General features: G+C 46.9%; 1 protein-coding gene across 1 annotated transcript; it reads right to left on the bottom strand.

Moving 5' to 3' along the window:
• Positions 1–252: 252 nt before the first annotated feature.
• On the bottom strand, positions 253–19,097 carry YWHAB (tyrosine 3-monooxygenase/tryptophan 5-monooxygenase activation protein beta). The gene is made up of 6 exons (XM_075528709.1): positions 18,938–19,097; positions 6,022–6,324; positions 4,373–4,496; positions 3,163–3,326; positions 2,457–2,552; positions 253–2,190 (listed from the first exon to the last, which is right to left on the bottom strand). The coding sequence occupies exons 2-6, from the start codon at positions 6,319–6,321 to the stop codon at positions 2,134–2,136; spliced, it is 741 nt and encodes a 246-aa protein (XP_075384824.1). The 5' UTR covers positions 6,322–6,324; positions 18,938–19,097; the 3' UTR covers positions 253–2,133.
• Positions 19,098–19,360: the final 263 nt, after the last annotated feature.

A 19,360-nucleotide genomic window follows, 5' to 3' on the forward strand; every position in this document is an offset into this window, starting at 1 on the left:
GGATCTTTAATACTATACAAAATCATTGACCAATACCCCTTCTCTGAAGCTAGTGAGCCCCTGGCCGGGAAGGTGGAACTGTGTGAGGTGAAGGGAAGTGTTACATGGTGGTCATCTGTCCTCTTCACAACCCCTCGGCTTGATTCTGCAGGTGAACCACATCAGTGATTCCCTTTAAAGTGCGGGTAGGACCAAAAGTGTGCTCAGCATTGCCAGCTAGTGCTGGCTGGGACAGAGACGGAGTGACACCAGTTCACAGGCAACTAACTGATAAAATTTATTTCACTTTTGAATTTGTACACTTTTCCTGATTATTCCGTGTAAGGGGAAACTAGAACTGTTTTAAAAGACATACACAAATCCAGTACATCGATAATCGGGGAGTTTTCTTTTTTTTGCTATACTATTTTCACAACCACGGGTGTGCTTGCTAGGCAATAGAACCATCACAGAAGCAAACATTAGGCAGAATACTGTTGAGGAAAAAACAAAGCAAGAAAGAGCTACCAGATATACAGACAGGCTTGGTTCCACATTCACTACTGCATTGATCAAGCGCCAAGTATTAACTGCACATTTTTGTTCAGCTAGGAAAGGGGTGGGGAAGGGGGTGGGATTTTTTTCTCTTTTTTTTGTTTTAAATCAGTGCATGGATTTGTCTTTTCTCATTTCAGCAGATGGACACACAGATGGGCTACGGTACATGGAATGTTCAGGGTGGGAGACGGGTAGGCCGGCTATTCTAGATTCCCTCCACGGCAGTGTCCATGCAACATCCCTGCACTAGAGGGTCTCATTTCAACACGTCTGGGAACTTTGCTGGACGGGTACACTTGGGAGGCCCAGTGACGGGCATTATGAGGGAGAAATCGTGGATGTTTAGAAATACGTTTTTGGGGTTCAGCTCTTCTTGAGACTGAAGAGCGGCCACTGGGCTGAGCACAGGAGGAAGGCACAGCTAGGATGCTGGCAGGTCTTGCAGATTCTCTGAAGCAAGGCCGGCCCACCAGGTCCTCACCAACCTTCTCTCCCTTTCAGCGCCCCCCCCCCCCCCCATACTCAGCATTGAACAAAAAACCAAGAGAATTCAAAACGGAGGGATAAAGATTTGGAGGCAGGAGGCCAGAAATGTCAAGACAGAACAGAAAGCCAAAGTCAGCAGCAGCCTGCCCCCATCAACGAAAGAAAGCAGGAGAGTCTTTCCATGTCCAAATTTAGAAGGCCCAAACCAGGAAGAACCCCAAGATTCTGGCTGCTCCTTGAGGAAAAGGCAGTTTCTGCAGGTCATTCTTCTTAAAGGAATGACCTAGTAAACAAATAAGGCCATTCATAAGATACACAGCGGTTTCCCTTTTCCCCTCTAGCCTGGTGGTTACAAAGAAAACAGCTTCCACCACCAAAGCCTAAGAGTTGCAAATGGCAAACATATTGCTGTAGGAAAGGGGGTTTGGCCACGTGTGTTATAGATGAGCTCTAGACCTTTGGATGGTGTCATAACCCAGCTCTCTGCCACCAAAAACAGCCAAGTTAGGCTTCATGTTTCCTCAGAAGATGACACTATGGACAGGTTTGTAATCACGAGTGGCCACGGCCCAAATGGGTCAAGTGTCAGTGAAGCCTGAACGACAGGCATGATGACTGAGTCACCACCAACTCAAATACCAAGAAAAGGGCATCTCACTCCACGTCCCAGCGTCAATATAATTCTCTATAACTTTCTGTACAACTTTACAATGGAATTGTTATTTCAGTGACTATTTTGATATCAGATTTAACTTTCCCCAAAGTTACACATAATTCAGGTCTATTTTTTTTCCTACCAGTTAAGAGTTCTGTGCTAAGTTACAAAACCCCATAATCACAGTGTTCAGTTAAAAAAAAATAAATCAAACACACGGTAATCCTGTCAATGTTAATCAAAATGAAACTTCAGAATGCCGTGGCATTTATGTGACCAATCTGTGTTTTAGATACAAATGCCAGCTATTTATCCCATGGACCATTTTTGCTAGGCTGAGGCTGTGAAAAATCGAGAATCGACATACGATTCCTTTTTTTTTTTTATCATCGCACAAAGGGATATATGTAGAAGGTACAGAGTGACACTGGACAGATCAGGAAGCATGGCAGACATTAGTTCTCTCCCTCCCCAGCGTCTGCTTCATCTCCCTGGTTTTCCGACGTCCAGAGCTGCAAGAGAGGAAACAACGCTAGAGTATATGCAGAGTTACTGAAAGATGGCCCACCCAGTCAGTACACGCTCAACACAGCTGTCATTTTCTGTATCACTGCACAGCTCAAAACTTCTTTAAAATCTATTTAGCACATTTAAAATATTAGAGCAACACAACAGGACACAAATCCCCTCTAGACTATGGGGAGGCCCTGAGCTATTAACTGGGTAAACAGAGACTATAACCCATTCAGAAGTGATCCCTGAAGTTAGCAGTACTCACAGTGAGATTGTCCCGAAGTAGCTGCATGATCAGGGTGCTGTCTTTGTAAGACTCTTCATTCAGTGTGTCCAGTTCAGCAATCGCCTCATCAAATGCCTGAAAACAAAGAGCCTTCAGCAAAATACACACAGGCTTTCTAGAGCAACTCAGCTCACCCCCCCCCCCAAGTAAATGTATATTTATTTTCCTGCAAAGTACTGAGGGGAACATATAAACTCCAGCAAACCCACTGCCAATGAATCAACTGTGACTCGTAACTACCCAATAGGGCGGAGCTGACTGTCCCTTTGGGTTTCTGGAGCTATTAATCTTCACAGGAGCCGAGATTCCCACAGAGCAACTGGTGGAAACAGGTTACCATTAAATTGCCAGGTAATTTAGCTAACGAGTGGGACTCATGGTGACCCTATACAGTGTTTGAGGCTTTGTAAATCTTTCTATGAGTGTACTTGGTGGGTTTGAACAGCTGACCTTTTAGGTTAGCCGTCCAATGATTGATTCCCCACAGTGCCACTAGGACAACAAACAAAATATTAGCAGGAATTGCGAAGAAATTACAAGGAAAGTTAGCAAGTCTGTAGCTAGACTCCCACCCTCAAAACTCTTAAAATAAGCCCCAGTCAATGAGTTCAGTTCCGCTGATCAGAGGTATTAGACAGCAAAGTGAGGTTTCACAAAGCACAGAAAATAGAGGTGTCTTTCTTACCGTTTTTGCCAGGCTGCAGGCTTTTTCTGGAGAATTAAGAATCTCGTAGTAAAAGACTGAGAAATTGAGTGCCAAGCCAAGCCGGATGGGGTGTGTAGGCTGCATTTCTTTCTTGCTAATTTCAAATGCTTCCTGGTAAGCCTGCTGTGAGTTCGACACAGTGGCTGCAAGAGGGGTAAAGAGCATTCGTGATGGGCTCACTGGCACACACTGGACCCACGATCGGCCCGCTTTACCACACTGGGCTGATGCAAACAACCCGGGGAAGACAAGCGCAAGGTCTCACCACCACCAAGTTCATTACCATTTTGAAAGTGACTTTTCTAAGCCAAGCAGTAGATATTAAATGCTTTGGAAGAAAACGAAGGGAATTAAAGCCTACTATAGCAGTGAAGAAATAGAGAAATAACCTTTAACCAACATGGAATGTGGAAAACACTTTGTTCTAGTGGAAAGAGCATGGGTTTTAGAGCCAACATAATCTCAACCCAAGTTTACATTCCCAGCTCTTAATCCCTAGGTAGGAGTCAAGCCAAGACCTCTGTGAGCCACAGTTCCCTTATCAGAAAACGAGAAGCCTCCCACCTGAATCATGGGTTCTTGTGTGGACCAGGGAGACTAAAGGGACTCAGCACTGCAGAAAAGCCAACCAAACCCCCTGCTTCTGGGGTGATGTCAACACTAGCAACCCTACAAGACAGAGCGGAACTGCCCTGCAGGGTGTCCAAGGCCGTCCTCCTCCGAGTGGCTGGCGGGTTCCAGGTGGGAGTGGCTAACCCCCTGGCTAGCCATCAGGGCTCCTTCCCTGCACAGAGTAGACACCTACACAGGGCAGCTCTGAGGATCACTGTCATGATGTGGGAGGAAAGCAGAAGCTGGCAGTCCTTAAGTTCTTTGAAAACAGTGGTAGTTTTACACCAGCAACCATTCACATTTAGCGCTCCAGGAGACCTTCCACAGGACCCTCCAGCTATCCATCTTCCCCAGCTATGACAATGAGGCAGGAACAGTCTCAGCAACAACAACAACAACAACAACACTTCTTTAAATGAATGGGCCACGACACCAGGCTTCCAATAACGCCCCGTGCTCACAAACACTGTGGTGAACCATACCCACCGCCCTGCTCGCCCCAACCAGCACAGGGCTGCTCTGTCAGTACCAAAGGGAGCTGGCCATTCGTCAGATGGCCTTGAAAACTGCCACTCACTTTGCTTGTTGTCTCCAGATGCCACCTCAGAGAGGTATCTAAAATAATCTCCTTTCATTTTCAAGTAGAACACCTTGCTTTCTGGCTGTGTAGCATTGAGAATAAGGTATTTGTCCAACAGCTCCTAAAAAGCAATTCATTCTGTTAAGAATATGGAAGTCTTATTTAAGAGCATTAGTATTATTTTAAAATGAAGATTCAAAATACACCACCCTACCAATTTCTCCATAAAAAATTTTTTGAAAATGAAACAAACAAAACCAGGTATTTTTCATCCAAAGCTTTTAAATGTTCTAGGTGAGCGAAGAGGAGACTTGGATTAATCTGTGTATAGCTATTAAAAGGCGCGCGACACTCAAAAGCAGTAAGCACACTCAGAGAGGAGCTGACACTGCCATTAGGAATAAAGTCCTTTACATATTTATGCTTACTACAAATATACTTCTGGAGAAGTCCATGCTTCGTACAGAGAGCAATGTTTTCCAAAAGCTGTCTCAGAAAGTGGCATCCTGAAAAGCTGGTGTAAGAGGCAGTAGGTACCAGGCCGTCTTCATATGCTTTCAGATGCTCTAATAGCAGGTCTAGATTTCAGGCGTTACGGTACTTCTTGCCTTTGGAATGCATGCCACGCTTCATCTGAATCCCAGCATCTCGAGCATTCAGGAATTAGTGCTCCGTTAGCAACCCCCTAAAGAACCCACAGGAAAGCAGCTTACCAGGGCACACCGTCACCTGAGCCTAAGGAAAAGAGAAGCCCAATGCAAAAGCACAGTTATAAGGGGGCCTGAGAGCATGGGGGGTGTGTGTGTGTGGGAGGCGGGCAGCATTCATTTTAATCTCCTTTGCAGGCAGACGGGTCGGGTTGGGGGTGTAGAACTCCTTAGGGTTTGGGAGGAGGAGGGCTGTCTGGGTGGCTGATGGGCAGTAGTTGGGAGAGGATGCAAGCAGCAGGGGGCAGATCCACACGTGTGAACTCCTTTTCCCTTCAAAGCAGCCCTGACTGTTCATTTCTTACCTGATTTTACCTGGAAGAGAAAAAAGTCCCAGAGGGCTCAGGGTGTGAGGGAAAGACACTAGGATCATGACTTGCGATAGCACACGCAGCCCCGCAACACCCTCCAAAAGGCAGGTAGGAGTCAGTCTTCTAAGGCACACTCAGAGCACCAGGAGAGCAGAATTCTACCCCATTCATTTGGAATTGTGGTGCCTGCCTCAACAAATGGAGGTGTCTAATGACCACAAAAAGACAAGCGATGGGGTGGCGGGGAGACCCTGTGAAGAGGTTGGGGACAAGCTAGATGGCTAGTCGGTTCCTGGTCCTGCCTGCCCTTACCACAGATGCCATCACTGTTTAAAACAGCCTGCCCTTGGCTGCACTGATCTAAATCCCTGCCTATGTGGCCTCAACTCCTAAAGAGCCACAGATAAAAGTCCTGCTTCTCAAAGCTCTCTTGGATGGGAGAGCCTTCCCCATCAGCACTGGGGATGCTCCAATCAAGCAGGAGGTGAAAAACTCTCCTCTCCTCTCCTCTGCAGATCACCTGCAACTTTGCAGGATATGCAGACACCTCTACCTCCACCTCGCTCTTGGGCTGGTCTGACAGAGTAATACTTGGTGGGCAGACTGTTCGCCACGAGAGACCTCTTACCAGAACATCGTTGCAGATGTCCTGCAGTTCCGCCTCGATCTTCTCACGGTATTCTTTGCCCATCTGCTGCTTCTTCTCATTCCTCTCCGTCTTCTGTTCAATGCTGGAGATGACGCGCCAGGAAGAGCGGCGGGCACCGACCACGTTCTTGTAGGCCACAGAGAGCAGGTTCCTCTCTTCGTTGGAGAGTTCATGCCCCTGCTCCGTGACTGCCTTCATGGCGGCAGCCATGTCGTCGTAGCGCTCAGCCTGCTCAGCGAGCTTGGCTTTCTGCACCAGCTCACTTTTATCCATGGTCATTCCCTAGAGTCAAAAAAGAGGGGGCAAAGCACCCAGAAAGATAGCTCGTGTCAGGCAGCGCGCAAGAAATGCATACAGGAATCTTCTTCCAACCCACATGGAAAGACATTATCTAAATGGGAACCATCTACCTCCAAGTGCCAGGGAAAGTACGCCAGGGACAACACTGTGTATCAGACCCCTGAAGGGAAGTATTTTGTCTATAAGCTTTGATACCATTTTGCTGAATTCGTTTTCCCTTTAGTCCTACACTGCAGGTTTTGTCCACCACAACCCCGTCCCCCTTTCCAGCGGTGAAGAAATGGCAGCTCAGAGAAAGTACAAGACAGGCTCACTTCAATCCTGTTAGCAGATGGTGGTGGCACTGACTGGGCCCACAACATTCTCGCCATCACGGGGTGGCTCGAGTCCAGCACTGCCGCCACTGTGCATCTGGCAAGCCTTCAAATCTAGGGGCGGATCTTGCAGCTCTGTAGCAGACAATATGCTATGGGATCCAGTTTTCCCGGACTAATTCTCAGGAACGGCACTAGACCGTTCTTCCTTGCCTAGAAGGTTCAAATGAAACCTACCTACCACGGGTGACCCTGCTGGTATCTAAAATTCATTCTGGCAGCACAGCTTCCAGCTTCATGAGAACGTGCAAACTACTAGGGGCATGACGAAACTCGACAGACAGTGCTGCGGATGGCAGAACGCCAGAATTCAAACTCAAGGCTGTTTGGCTCTAAAACTTTTGTTTTCTGACATTATCCTGATCTGTCTCCCCAATACAGGTAAAGACATATAGAGACAGTTGGGAGGACGATGGCTTCCTTGGAAGTTCTGGCTAAGTACATATCCTTTAGTTCTTTCAAAAGTGCCAGAGTTGGGTCAAATGTATCTTCCCTCATGGAAGACAACGGATTCAATCAACCTTGAAGCAAAAGCTGATTTTTAAATGTTCTATTTGACAGTCCTCATCAAGCAGTGAGCACCGGAAGGATGGGAGCCATTACTAAGATAACCTACCAAATGTGCTCACTTCATTACTAAGACATGTTGCAGGAAAACACCACACACACAGGGCAGACAGGCCTGAGTTCTGCCCGGCACAAGTCCTGCTACAAGCTGAATGACGCCACCTCCGAGAGCCCTGGACCCTGTCTTGGCTATAAGAGCACTCACCGTCAACTCTTACGGGGCAGCTGTGAGGAACAAGTGTCAGTGAAGATGTTACCCACAAATACTCTCACTAGGTTCCCACTTCCAGCACCCCAACACATAGTAGAAAGAAACCCTCCCAGTCATTGTAGCAGCCACGAGGGCCAACCCAGCCCCTTGAGCGCCTTCCTCTACACGCTGTAGTGCATGATGCTTTTTTATGAAACAGAGAACGATGGTAAGAAAGCTCCACCACCCAGGTGATATAAAAGGAATCCGGCTCTTTACTTCAGAACCACAGTGTCTCTCAGTATGAATGTGCTGAAATCAAACTCAGAGCTGTGTTCTACAGAAGCCTCACAAATTTGAAGTCTACACTCAGAGAAGTAAGTTTCACCATTCCACTGACTCCACTAGACAAACTACAGCAGAGACCAGCGAGCCTCATTAAACATTCCACTGCGGTGCACACCCCCTAGCAACCCCTCTGCCGTATGGAGCGGCCACAGGGTACTCTGTTCAGCAGAGCAGATGCCCACACGATGATCCCCCAGCTGACGACCGTGAAGAGCCTACACACAGTTTTCATGCCTGTCTCTTTTACAGCCCCCACTTGAAAGGCTACGTGCCCTAGGTGGGCCAGTCACAAGACAGTGAAGGTTCCTGAGTATGTCAGATTGGCATGGCAGTGACAGGCAGTGCGAGAGAGAGGGAGACACTGAGTGGGAGACCAGCCATGCACTGTGTTAGGGACTCTCTCAGTAAGTCACAGTTTTCAGCACGAGGCTTTGGGATCAAGCCACTATCTTCATTTTTAAGTAAACGTTCCCTAATGTGGCAAGCACAGCTGAGTGAAACTAACTTTAAGGACCTCAATGAACTTTAGAAAATTTCAGTTGGCAGTCATTTAGTGGCTCACTTCAAAGTTCATAGAACAGCACCTGTGTAGCCCTACCTACGAGAAATTCCCGTTTATAATGTGTTGGCCAGGAGCCCATTGAGAGCCAGGCCATCCCAGGCAGTGTGAGACACACAGAGGACTGGCACTGCTGAAAGATGCCAAGCCACTTTGACCCCATTATGCCCCCAAATTAAAAAGTTCCCTCAATTCTGCTTTTCTTCCCAAGCATTAAAAGTTACATCATACCTCTCCAAGGACTCTGGGAGACTCCTTGGGACCTCCCAAATGCACACACCCTAGTTCCCAAAATAAAAACTCCGCCTTTCGAGTGTGGGGGGCAAACTGCTTTCGGCTTCATTGAGATCGTTGCAAGTGCTTTTGGAGATGTGTCTCAAAAAAGGCATACCCTTAATTGCTGTTATTTCTTTTTAATTACACACAGACACCCAAACAACTCACAGCAAACAAAATCCATGCTCAATGTTCTGCTGCTTACTGCTTATGTAACTTGATTTATATAATGTGTATTTTTGAAGCCGCTTGACCAATTTCAACAGGAAATGGGTTACACAACACCCAGCAGTTTGGAGAAAGGCAGCAAACAAGTGAGAAATGAAATTGTTCCTTCTACATTGGCGCCTCCCAGTCACTCTCTCTTCCTCCTGTTCTCAGACTCTCCTCTCTTGCCCCTCCAGGTCTTTGCCACCAGAGGCATCTTTTCAGAGTTCTGGTCGAGTTACTTTCTCTGTAAAGTTCCCTGTCGTCCACTGGCTGTTGTTAGCCATCCTAGTCTTAGGGAACCTCCAGGCACAACTGGACACAACACTAGTGGCCTGGTCCTGATCTGTGGCATCCCCTAGGTCTGTTCCAGACTAGACAATTGTGATCCATCAAATCTTCATTTCAACAGGGCACAGGTTTACAAACCTATTCAGCCCTTTTCAGAAAGACAATTACTCAGTGCCCCCAGCATTAAAAATGTTTGTGCTCTAGCCCACAAGCCAGGAAAAAGTGTAGGCATCTACTTTTGCAGCTGCAGCCCATCGTTCCAGCACCCCCTGGGCGAACTTTGGGGAACACTACACTAGAGCACCAGATTTTTTCTAGTCAGGCCAGCAAAAGCTTCCTAGTCTCTGGACCCCAACATCCCTTCCACACACACTATGTGCTTCGGCCAAAATGGCGCCCTACTCTCCCCGTATGCTTCTGTCTTTGCTCCCCGAGAGGATTCTTCTAGCGGGCACTTCCTGTCGCATGGGCTCCGCAAAGTCTTCAGGCCACAGCTTAGGCTCACACCCTCAGGGAAGCATCTCTGAACCACTAAAGCCCACACGACCTGACAGACAGCTTCTAGTCCCAGGAACAGTGGCCAGTGCCACCTGCTGGAATCGTGATAGAGCGCAAGTTGAGGGTTGGAATGTGCTGGGACTGTCATAGTTTTCCAAGATTGGAAACATTCCCACTTTTCCAGTCTTACAACTCTGCGTGGCTCACTATAGTGGAAAATACCCAAGTTGTCCTTCTCTGGAAGATTTTCACCTTACATAGGTTCTGGCTTTCACAGGCTTGATTATCTTTGAGATTTACTATGTCAAAATTAAAAAAATCATTAGAAACAATGATTTTTTAATTCTTTTTGAGGAGGGGGCTACTTTCCAGGGCTCTTGTTCTATTTCTGTTAGCACGATTCTCAATTTCCTCTCACAGAGCATTTCTTTTTTGTTTTTTATCCCCCGATTGCCCGCCCACCCCCCACAGCATGTAGCTCCCCCCAGGCCGTGCCTCGCTGGCCCTCCCGACAGTGCCAACCCCTCACAGAGCATTTCACTGATAACCTCCCCGAGTCTCACCACACTTCTTCAGGACGAAGAGGGTTCAGTGCATAGTTTAAGTCCCTCGCTGTTGTTCGGTACCACCAAGCTGGCTCATAGTGGCTTTAATTTTTTAACTTCCTGCTATTTTACATCATTCTTTCTTGTGTGCTATTGTCCACTGCCTCAAGTGGCTGGCCCATAGCCATCCCCACAATCCCTGTCAGACTGAGGTCACTACTTTCTTGGGCCATGGTGTCAACCATCTCATTGAGTGTCCCTCTTTTTCACTGACCTTTGTGACACCATAAGCTCCCCCGGGGGCAATTTCCACAGCGCCCTGTACACGATCTGTCTGAAAATCATCTGCTCGATGAACAGATGTCAATATGAAAGAAGAATACGACTTTGAATTTGGGAACATTCTCTTTCCTCAATAATTCAAAGCACCTACTATCCAAAATACATTAAATTCTCATTGCATTTGCACCTCATTTCTCACAGGCTACTTTGAAACCACCCTTCCTAAGCGCCCCCTTTAGCCCTGCTTCCACTCTTACTCGATGGGTTTCAATGACTCCCCTGGGACCACCAAATCGGAACGTCTACCTGGCTTTCAAAGTCCTCCCACAATGTTAGGCTTTCTCAGTTATTTTCCAACATGTAACCTTTTCTCAAGCTAAAACCCGAAACCACCCACTGCCATTGAGTCGATTCAAACTTACAGCCAGCCACCAGACTTTCCAAGGTAGTAAATCATACAGGAGCAGATAGCCTCGTCTTTGTAGCTGGTGGGTTTGAACCACCAACCTTGTGGCTAGCACACCAATGTTTATCCCACAGCTCCACAAAGAGCTCCATGGACATCACCACACACCCTATAAAAGCCATGTTCAAGTATACTTTATCTAGAAAGCTCTTTTAACCTCTTGTCAAACGATACAAGTCCCCTCCAACTGCTCTCCCCTTCCCAATCCCTTTTAGGGCTAGACAGCCTACCCCGACACTTCAGATCTCAGGGATCTGCCTGCCTACAAATCCAAATATATCTGTAGCCTCTATTAGTGGAGAAAAACCGATCGTGTACCAGAAGTGAACGTGCTATAATTTTAACATTCGTAGATAAAACTCCAGCCTTGAATGTCCTCAAAAGGAACACACGTTAGAGCTGTAAGTGATTAGTTCTAAAGATGACAAGTAATGATGACTTAGAATCAGGACAGACTTTTCTTTTGAGACTGAATGGGCAACCCACCCAGAAAAAGTAATGGTAGGGGGGCACTTTTTCTCTTAAGAGTCTTCAAAAATGTGCCACTCATGTGAGGTCAGGTGCTCACCCAGCAGTGTAGAGACACCAAAGCAGGCAGATTCTCGCTAAAGGGTGCATGGGGTCCAGTCCTGCAGGGAGCTGCCATGTTTCCTGAATGAGAGGCTATGCTGGTATGCTTCCTGGCTGAGCACAGGCACCCTCAGTGCATGCACACCCAGCTGATGGGTGTCAATTCAGAGGACTGGAGAGCATTTGCTGCCAGAACAGCAACTGCAGGGTGAAAAACAACCCATTTTTCCAAACACGGGAATGATTTGAAAGGCCGGTGGTTTGAATGACCAGTTGCTCCATGGACAGAGACGTGGCAGTCAGCTTCCCTAAAGATCACAGCCTTAGACATGCTAAGGGATAGTTCTAACTGTAAGGTCACGATGAATCATGATCCACTTGTCATGTGTCACAATCAACTAAATGGTAACAGCTCTGGTTTTCTGATTGTACTTATTACTCAATATATCTTCTTTTTAAAAAGAAAGTCTTTAAAGAGAAGTCAATAGCTACAGATAAACAGAAAGCTATGAAAAAATTCTAATGGTGACTACCAAATAGGACTGCCTTCAAATACATGAAACCCTCCTAAGTCAGTAAACATGGACGAGGTTCTACGCCATGATCTAGGCCCTCTTGCTCAACTCTTTGAGGAAGAGCTATTTCCCTAGGAGTCCAACACCCGAGAGGCCAGTTTCTAGAGATCAGAAGCAGATATCCAAGGATAAGAAACACGTCAGATGGTGTAAGATATGACAAAATAATAATAATTTATAAGTTATCAAGGGTTCATGGGGAGAGGGAGCGGAGAGGGAAATAAATGAGCTGATACCAAGGGCTTAAGTGGAGAGCAAATGTTTTGAGAATGATGAGGGCAACGAATGTACAAATGTGCTTGACACAATTGATGTATGTATGGATTGTGATAAGAGTTGTATGAGCCCCCAATAAAATGATTTAAAAAAAAGATCTTGATGAGTTTCAAGCAAGAGAATTAATTATATTCTTCAGATTTAAGTTGTATCAAGATAAAAAAGGATAAGAAAAACAATTTCTAATCTATGTTTTAAAAGTATTGCAAAAATTTATTTCAAATAAACACATTCCAGTGACCAAGTGGCTGCTCAGTAATATAGTTAGCTTAGTCTTGGCCAAAAAGGTCCAATCAAGAGTGGCTTCTGAAGAGATCTGATGGGCAGATTAAATTCAAGGCAGACAGAAGGTTATGGCCCCCAGGACGCCTTAGGATGGATCTATTTCTCCCCAATAAATGCTCTCTTCAGTTGCTGCCCTCTGAATCACAGTAGGCTTGTGTGAACCTGCAAACGGGCAGTCTTGCTTGATCTGAAGACTCCAGACTTTTTGTCCCCCAAACTCAAAGAACACAGATTGAGTCCTTCAAGGGATCCCCAAACTGCTGCTTGGATGTGGTGTGAATTGAAGAGCACAAAATTCTCCCTGGAAGGGCTAGAGAGGTGGACACTGTCTTCAGAAGTGCATAGACCCAGCTGGAGGAGAAGGTTGGGTGAGAAACAACAGCTTCATATTTTGATAATGGTTTCTGTGCTTTTGCAGCAATACTTTTTGCTACACCCTCCTACTTGCTGTCTTAGACTCATTTTTAAAAAGAGCCACCTCAACTCTACAATCAGGAGACAACATCACTTAAAAGCAAACAAAATAAAAAGAATCCTCTTTCTCAGTTATTAATCATATTTATATTTAGGAATAGAATCAGTGCCTACTAAGCATAATGGAAAACATTTGGTGATGATTGGCCAACATGATCAGTGTCCTTAGTACCACTATATTATACACTCAACAATCGTTACAATGGATACATACACACACACACATTACACCACAATTTTTTAAGTCCAGTGAGTTAGATAGCGCCCCACCCCTCCCAAAAAGTCATACTAACTAATTGGCATAGCAAAAAATATCCACTTATGCTCTACCTAAATGTGTAAAGCACTTAGAGGTTTTTACAACTCATTTAATCCTAAGCATCTTAGAATGCAGTAAATACTACTATCCCTGTTCATAGATAGCTGTATATAGCAGCACCAGGCTCTAAAACATTGATTTTTATCACAGACCATTTTTTGAGGAATTGTTATTATAGTTTAGGTTTTAGAGCTGGCCTTACACCAGCACAATTAGTTTTACAAATCAAAGTTAAGTTAGAAATAACATATGCCCCAGACTCATCAGACTGCCAAACAAGCTATAAGGCAGCAAGAAGGAAGGAGCGGACTCCTACCTGCTCCATTGTAGCCTTCAATCTCTTTGTCCTAGTTGAAAACAAACCCTGAACACATTGCTATCAAGTCCATTTTGACTCAGTGATCCTACAGGGCAGAGAAGAACTATCCTATAGGGTTTCCACAGATGTAAGCCTTTATGAACGATTACACTACTGAAGGTACCATGGGCTGCCAGAGGAATCAGTTATTGTTTTGGAAGAAAGAAGTATCAGCCAGCACGCTCCTTAGAGGCGAGGAGAGTGAGACTTTGTCTCATGTACTTTGGATGTTATCAGTAGACCAAAACTCAAAACCAAATTCACTGCTGTCAGGTTTTGATTCCAAGTCCCTGGATAAGGACATCATGCTTAGTCAAGTACAGGATCTTGGAAAAGAAGGAAGACCATCATGGAAGTAAGACCGTCACAGTGGCTGCAGCACAGGACTCAACCTAACAACTGTGAGGATGGTGCTGCACTGGGCAGTGTCTCGTTCTGTTGTACACAACTTTGGGTCAGAACCAACTCGGCGGCTCTTAACAAATCTGTTTGGAAGCAGATTGCCAAGTGTTTCTCCCACAGAGCCCACTTAAACCACCAACCTTTCCACTGTGCCCCCAGACCTCCCTACCCTGCTTCAACCTAGTCAAGGCAAGGTCAGGAATAACTCTTCTTGTTGGGTCTCTTTGGGAAAATAAAATAAACTAGCCAGTACAAGGGGAAAACAACCCAAGAAAGGATTAGTCAGTAAAAAAATATCATCTTCATTAACCAACAGTCAACTTGGAACCATTTGTTCCTTTGAGGTAAAATAGGCCATCGATCATTTTAATCTCATCACACGTATCACTGTAAGTGCACTGCTGAGTCTTTAACAGAGAAAGCAGTGAGTGGGCCTGTGTCTGTTCCCGACATGAATCTCACAGAACACATTGTCATTTTCCAACTAAGTATTAACCTTAGCACGCTTCACTAGGATTCCAGCTCCAACTGCGGGCGGGGCTCTGTCAGGCCATGCAGATGAACCTGAGGCTCATCTTCACAGACAGCCAAACGGTTCCAAAGCTGTGAGCACTAGTATATAATTTCTGGCCCTCAGGCTACAGTGAATTGTCCCCTTCTTAAAAATCTCAAGAAACCAAGCAATTGATAGTCTAACCTTTACATTTTAATTCATGCCTTAAGGTAGTGCTTCCCAAAGTGGGCGATACCGCCCTCTGGGGGCCACTGGAACCACCAGGGGAGCTGCAAAAGCAGATGCCTACATTTTTACTCCCCCGCCCCGGATTGCTCAGAGTTGGTATCCCAATGGCAGTGAGACACTTATTTGGATTAAGGGTATATAAGTTTTTAATTGCCAGAGGGCGTTGAGTTAAATTTGCCCACCCCTCCAAAAAGGGGGTGGCCAGGCCAAACAAGCTTAGGAACCTATATGACAGCGGCTCTCAACCTGTGGTTCGCAACCCCATGGGGGTGTCACCTGACCCTTTCAAAGGGGTCACCTGATTCTGAACAGTACCAAAATTAAAAGTTATGAAGTAGCAACGAAAATAATGTTATGGCTGGGGGTCAGCACAACATGAGGAACTGTATGAGAACCACTGCTCTGCAGAGGTATCCTCAGCTAAAGGGCAAGTGCTTGGTTTAATGCTCCTGAGCAAGCATTATGAAAGGAAGCACTATGGGATGCTATACTTCAGAAGTTACTAGGTCTAAGAAGCCCTAGTGGCATAGTGGCTAGTGTACTAGACTGCTAACTCCAACTACCAGGTGCTCCTCGGGAGAAAGACATGGCTTTTGACACCCTGTAGAGTTCAGTGTCTCAAAAACCTGTAAGGGCAGCTCCAGGCGGTCCTACAGGCTCACGAGGAGTCAGAACTGACTCGATGGGAGTGAGTTTCCCCTCCTCTCCAACACAATAAAGAAAATCTCCAGCCTACAAGGAAAGCAGTAGAAACAATGGAGCTTAATCATAGGCCCGACCAAATTCCCACCTACAGAGCAGCTAGGACCAGATAAATGAGTGTGTCACAAAGTAACTGATGAACTTTCCCCAGTATGAAGCAAGTACTAGAAACACCAGACTGTGTAAGAGCGCAGCAGCAGTTACCAGGGAATCCTGCGGCCAGGAGAGGACAGCCCTCCCTTGCTGCTGTGGAGTCCTCCTTCAAGCAGTCCCGAAGGACAGGCGTACAACTGCCTAGCAGTGTTTTCAAGCTGTGATCTTTACAGAGCTGACCGCGCCACACATTTCTCCCGCAGTGTGGCTGGTGGGTTTCCAACTTACAACCTACTGGTAGCAGCCCCACACTCAAGTACCACACAACCAGGGCTACATGGGATGGAAACATTTCCCCCCATTATATTTTACCTCTCTTCACACTCAGCACTGCTCTGTCCCATAGGGTTGCTATGAGTTGGAATATAATCCCCAGCAATGGATTTCGTGGGTTTTTTTGAATTCCTCTTCAAAAATTAAAAGTCCTGTTCAAATATAGTTTACTTTCAGTCTAAATGTAGAAAAAACTATTACCTGACTAGTATTCACATGAAAGAAATGCAGGTGCTATTCTTGCACATTTAGAAATCTATCATTCACTGGAGCCGGATGGCTAGGTTTGATTCCCAGCACCAGCACTTACCATCTGTGTGACCTTGAGAAAATGGTTTCACTTCTCTGTGCCTGGATTTTCTAATCTGTAAATGAGGCTAACAGAATCATCTAGTGTTGGTTGTTTTAAGAAATGAGTTAATACATATAAAGTACTTACAATAAAACTTGGATCACAATAAGTGATAGGGGTAACTCTATTATAGGGCAATTGATACTACCTCATTGGTAGATAATCTCAAATGGATGTAAGAAGGAATATATGTACATATATAAAGTGTGTGTGCATATTTGTATGTGTTCATAAATACAGCCAAATATCATTAAACAATTATGTGCCACCAGATACTTATTTTAAATATTCAATTTGTCACAACAATCCAACAAAGACTACGTCCCCATGCAGTACAGATGAGAAAATGGGCACATTTTCTAGAGATGCTACGTGCAAAACACATGTACAAGATTACAACTGCAGAGAAACGCCATTAGGGATGAACCTTGTGCTTGAAAGACAGAACCAAAACTTACACATATATCTAACATTTTACTGGTGGTAAAATGGCCTCATGGCAACTCTAACTAGAGAAACTGAGAACTAGTGACTTGAGTAAGACACTGAAGACCGCACAGGGAGAAAGCGCTGCAGGAATGACTGGAGTCAGATTTAATTGACTCCAAGTCCAGTGCTCTTTCGGCTCTGTAGTCACACAGCTAAATGGGCAAAGCACACTTTCCGCAGTGTCCAATCTCCGTGCACTGGGCCCAGGGAGCCAGCATCAGGGGAATTTTCTCGGCCTGGTTGCCCCATCTAGAGAGCTCCAATTCTAAAATGGCTTCAGTGTGACACAAGCATTGCCTGATGGGAAATGTGCAGATTACAGGTTTGGAGCCCTGCCCCAGGGGCTGAGAGGCCATAAATATTTGCCACTGATACTGAAGATATTCAGTCTGAAAGCAACGTGTGTGTCTGGGCCCGAACCACTTTATTTTTCATGGAGAATGCATCTGTAAGATAGGTGAATGGTTTCTGATCTCACTAAGAGGAGGGGTTACAGAAATAACTCAGCAGTTACTGGATTCTTAGTCTTCCATTTTGGAAGGCTACGCTCAAATTCTCACTTGAGTCCAGTCAAAGATAAAAGGTTTTTCCCTCACCAGTGTGGCCTGCTTTTGCATGGATTCTAGAAAAAACACGAAGGAGACTCAGAAAAAAAAAAAAAAAATATCCATCCCAAGCAAAGAAATGGATGCACTAGACGCAGTCAAAAAGAAACTCACTAAGAACCAATTTTTGGAGAGATGAATTTCTTGCAGGATTCTTTGGAAAGCTAAGCAGCCATGTGTCTAATTCTACGAGCTGCTTGTGTTCTACATGCTGCAGCTGCACATTAGCAGCAGAGCCAGAAGTCCAGGCAATTTTCATATTCTTGCAAGGCCTTCCCTTCCCTCTCTGTTAGCTTCTGTGGCCGTCTTATTTTACATGTTCACAGCCTCACTTTGCCAAATTCCATCTCCCACACAGGGCAAGTAAAATCGGAGTTTGATGGTATCTAGCGCTAACAAAGAGAAACACTGTAAGGGCGAGAGGGCATGGGCACGAGGCAGGATTGTTACTAAAAGGTGGGCAAATCATGTTACCAATGCTGTCACCTTTGAAAGCCCCATTAGGGGCGGTTTCTCCATTTGCAATAGACAGCGGTGTATTCATTTGCTAAAGAAAAGGGGGACAATTGCTTCCCACATCCTTCGCAACCACCAAGGAGGTCGCCATGGGCACATTTCGGAAGGAAAATTCGGCTCACACACAGTATGGGAGAATTTTGCTGGAGGACACAAAAGACACGAGCATTAACCGAGGACGGCAAAAGCCCTGGGAAAATGCTCCGATTCCCAGTCTGATTTTTTTTTCCTTTCTGTCCTGGGCATCGGGCTTCTTGAATCCGTAACGGTTTCCCACGAATGCAAATTCTTGATTTAAACCTCAATCCTGGGCTCCCCAGGTAATCTCGGGCCCTCCCCAAGCTCCAAACCCAAAGGACGACGGCGAAATGGCTTTGCTGCAAAATGGGAGGGGGTTTCCCCCTGCTGTTCCCCCAAGGTTAAACCCCTTGCTCATTCAGAAGGTGGCCAGCGGGGCCCCGGGGACTCTGGAACTCTCCCGTTGGGGGTTAAATCTTCATTTTTGGAGACCGGAAAACCAGGACGACTGGCGACAGGGCTGAAAGGGACCCCTCTTGGGGACCAAGGCGGAGGGAGGGGTTGCAGGGGGCTTGGATTGAAGCGGGGGAGAGCGGGAGCCAGGGAAGGCCCGGTTTAGGCTCCACCGTCTTTTCCCGCCTGCTAAGGAGCGGCCCCGGCGGGCCCCGGGCAGGAGGGACGCCCGCGCCTCCGGAGGAGGCCAAGGGCCTGGCCCCGGAAGCAGGGAGGGGCCACCGCGAGGCCCAGTCCGCGCCGGCGGCGGCCGCGCGCGCGGGGCCTAGCAGCACGCTCTGCTCCCCACGGGGCCCACTTGTGGGGCCGCGGAAGCTGCGGCGGAGCCTCCAGACGGGGCTCCCCGGGGCGGACCCCGCGTCGTACTAACCGTCAAGGGCTGCAACGAACCGAGCGCTTCGAGGGAAGCTTCGTGGGCGACGTCCGCTTTCTTCCTCACTCGGCTCCTCGGGCGGCGACGGAGGCGGCGTGGGCAGTGGCTCCCCTACCTCCGGAATCGGCGGCGGCGGTGGCTCCACTTCCGCTCCGGTCACCACTTCCGCTCCGGCCCAGGCCCCGCCCCCGCCGCTGCGCGGGCTCCTCATTGGCCGAGCCGGGCCGAGTCTGCGTCGTCCTCCGTCGTCCGGAGAGGGGCGCGGAGGGGGGGCGGGGAGGAAGGGGCGCCCGTCGCGCGGAGGCTGTGAAGTCGGGGGAGGGGCGGGCGGCTGTCTGGTGGCCGATTTAGGGTTGGGGTCAGGAAGAAGCAAGTGAGGGGACGGATACGGGTGCAAAGAAGGCTGTGAGGAAAAGCGAG

This window comes from Tenrec ecaudatus, chromosome 12 (assembly GCF_050624435.1).
Source record: "Tenrec ecaudatus isolate mTenEca1 chromosome 12, mTenEca1.hap1, whole genome shotgun sequence".
NCBI lineage: Eukaryota > Metazoa > Chordata > Mammalia > Afrosoricida > Tenrecidae > Tenrec > Tenrec ecaudatus.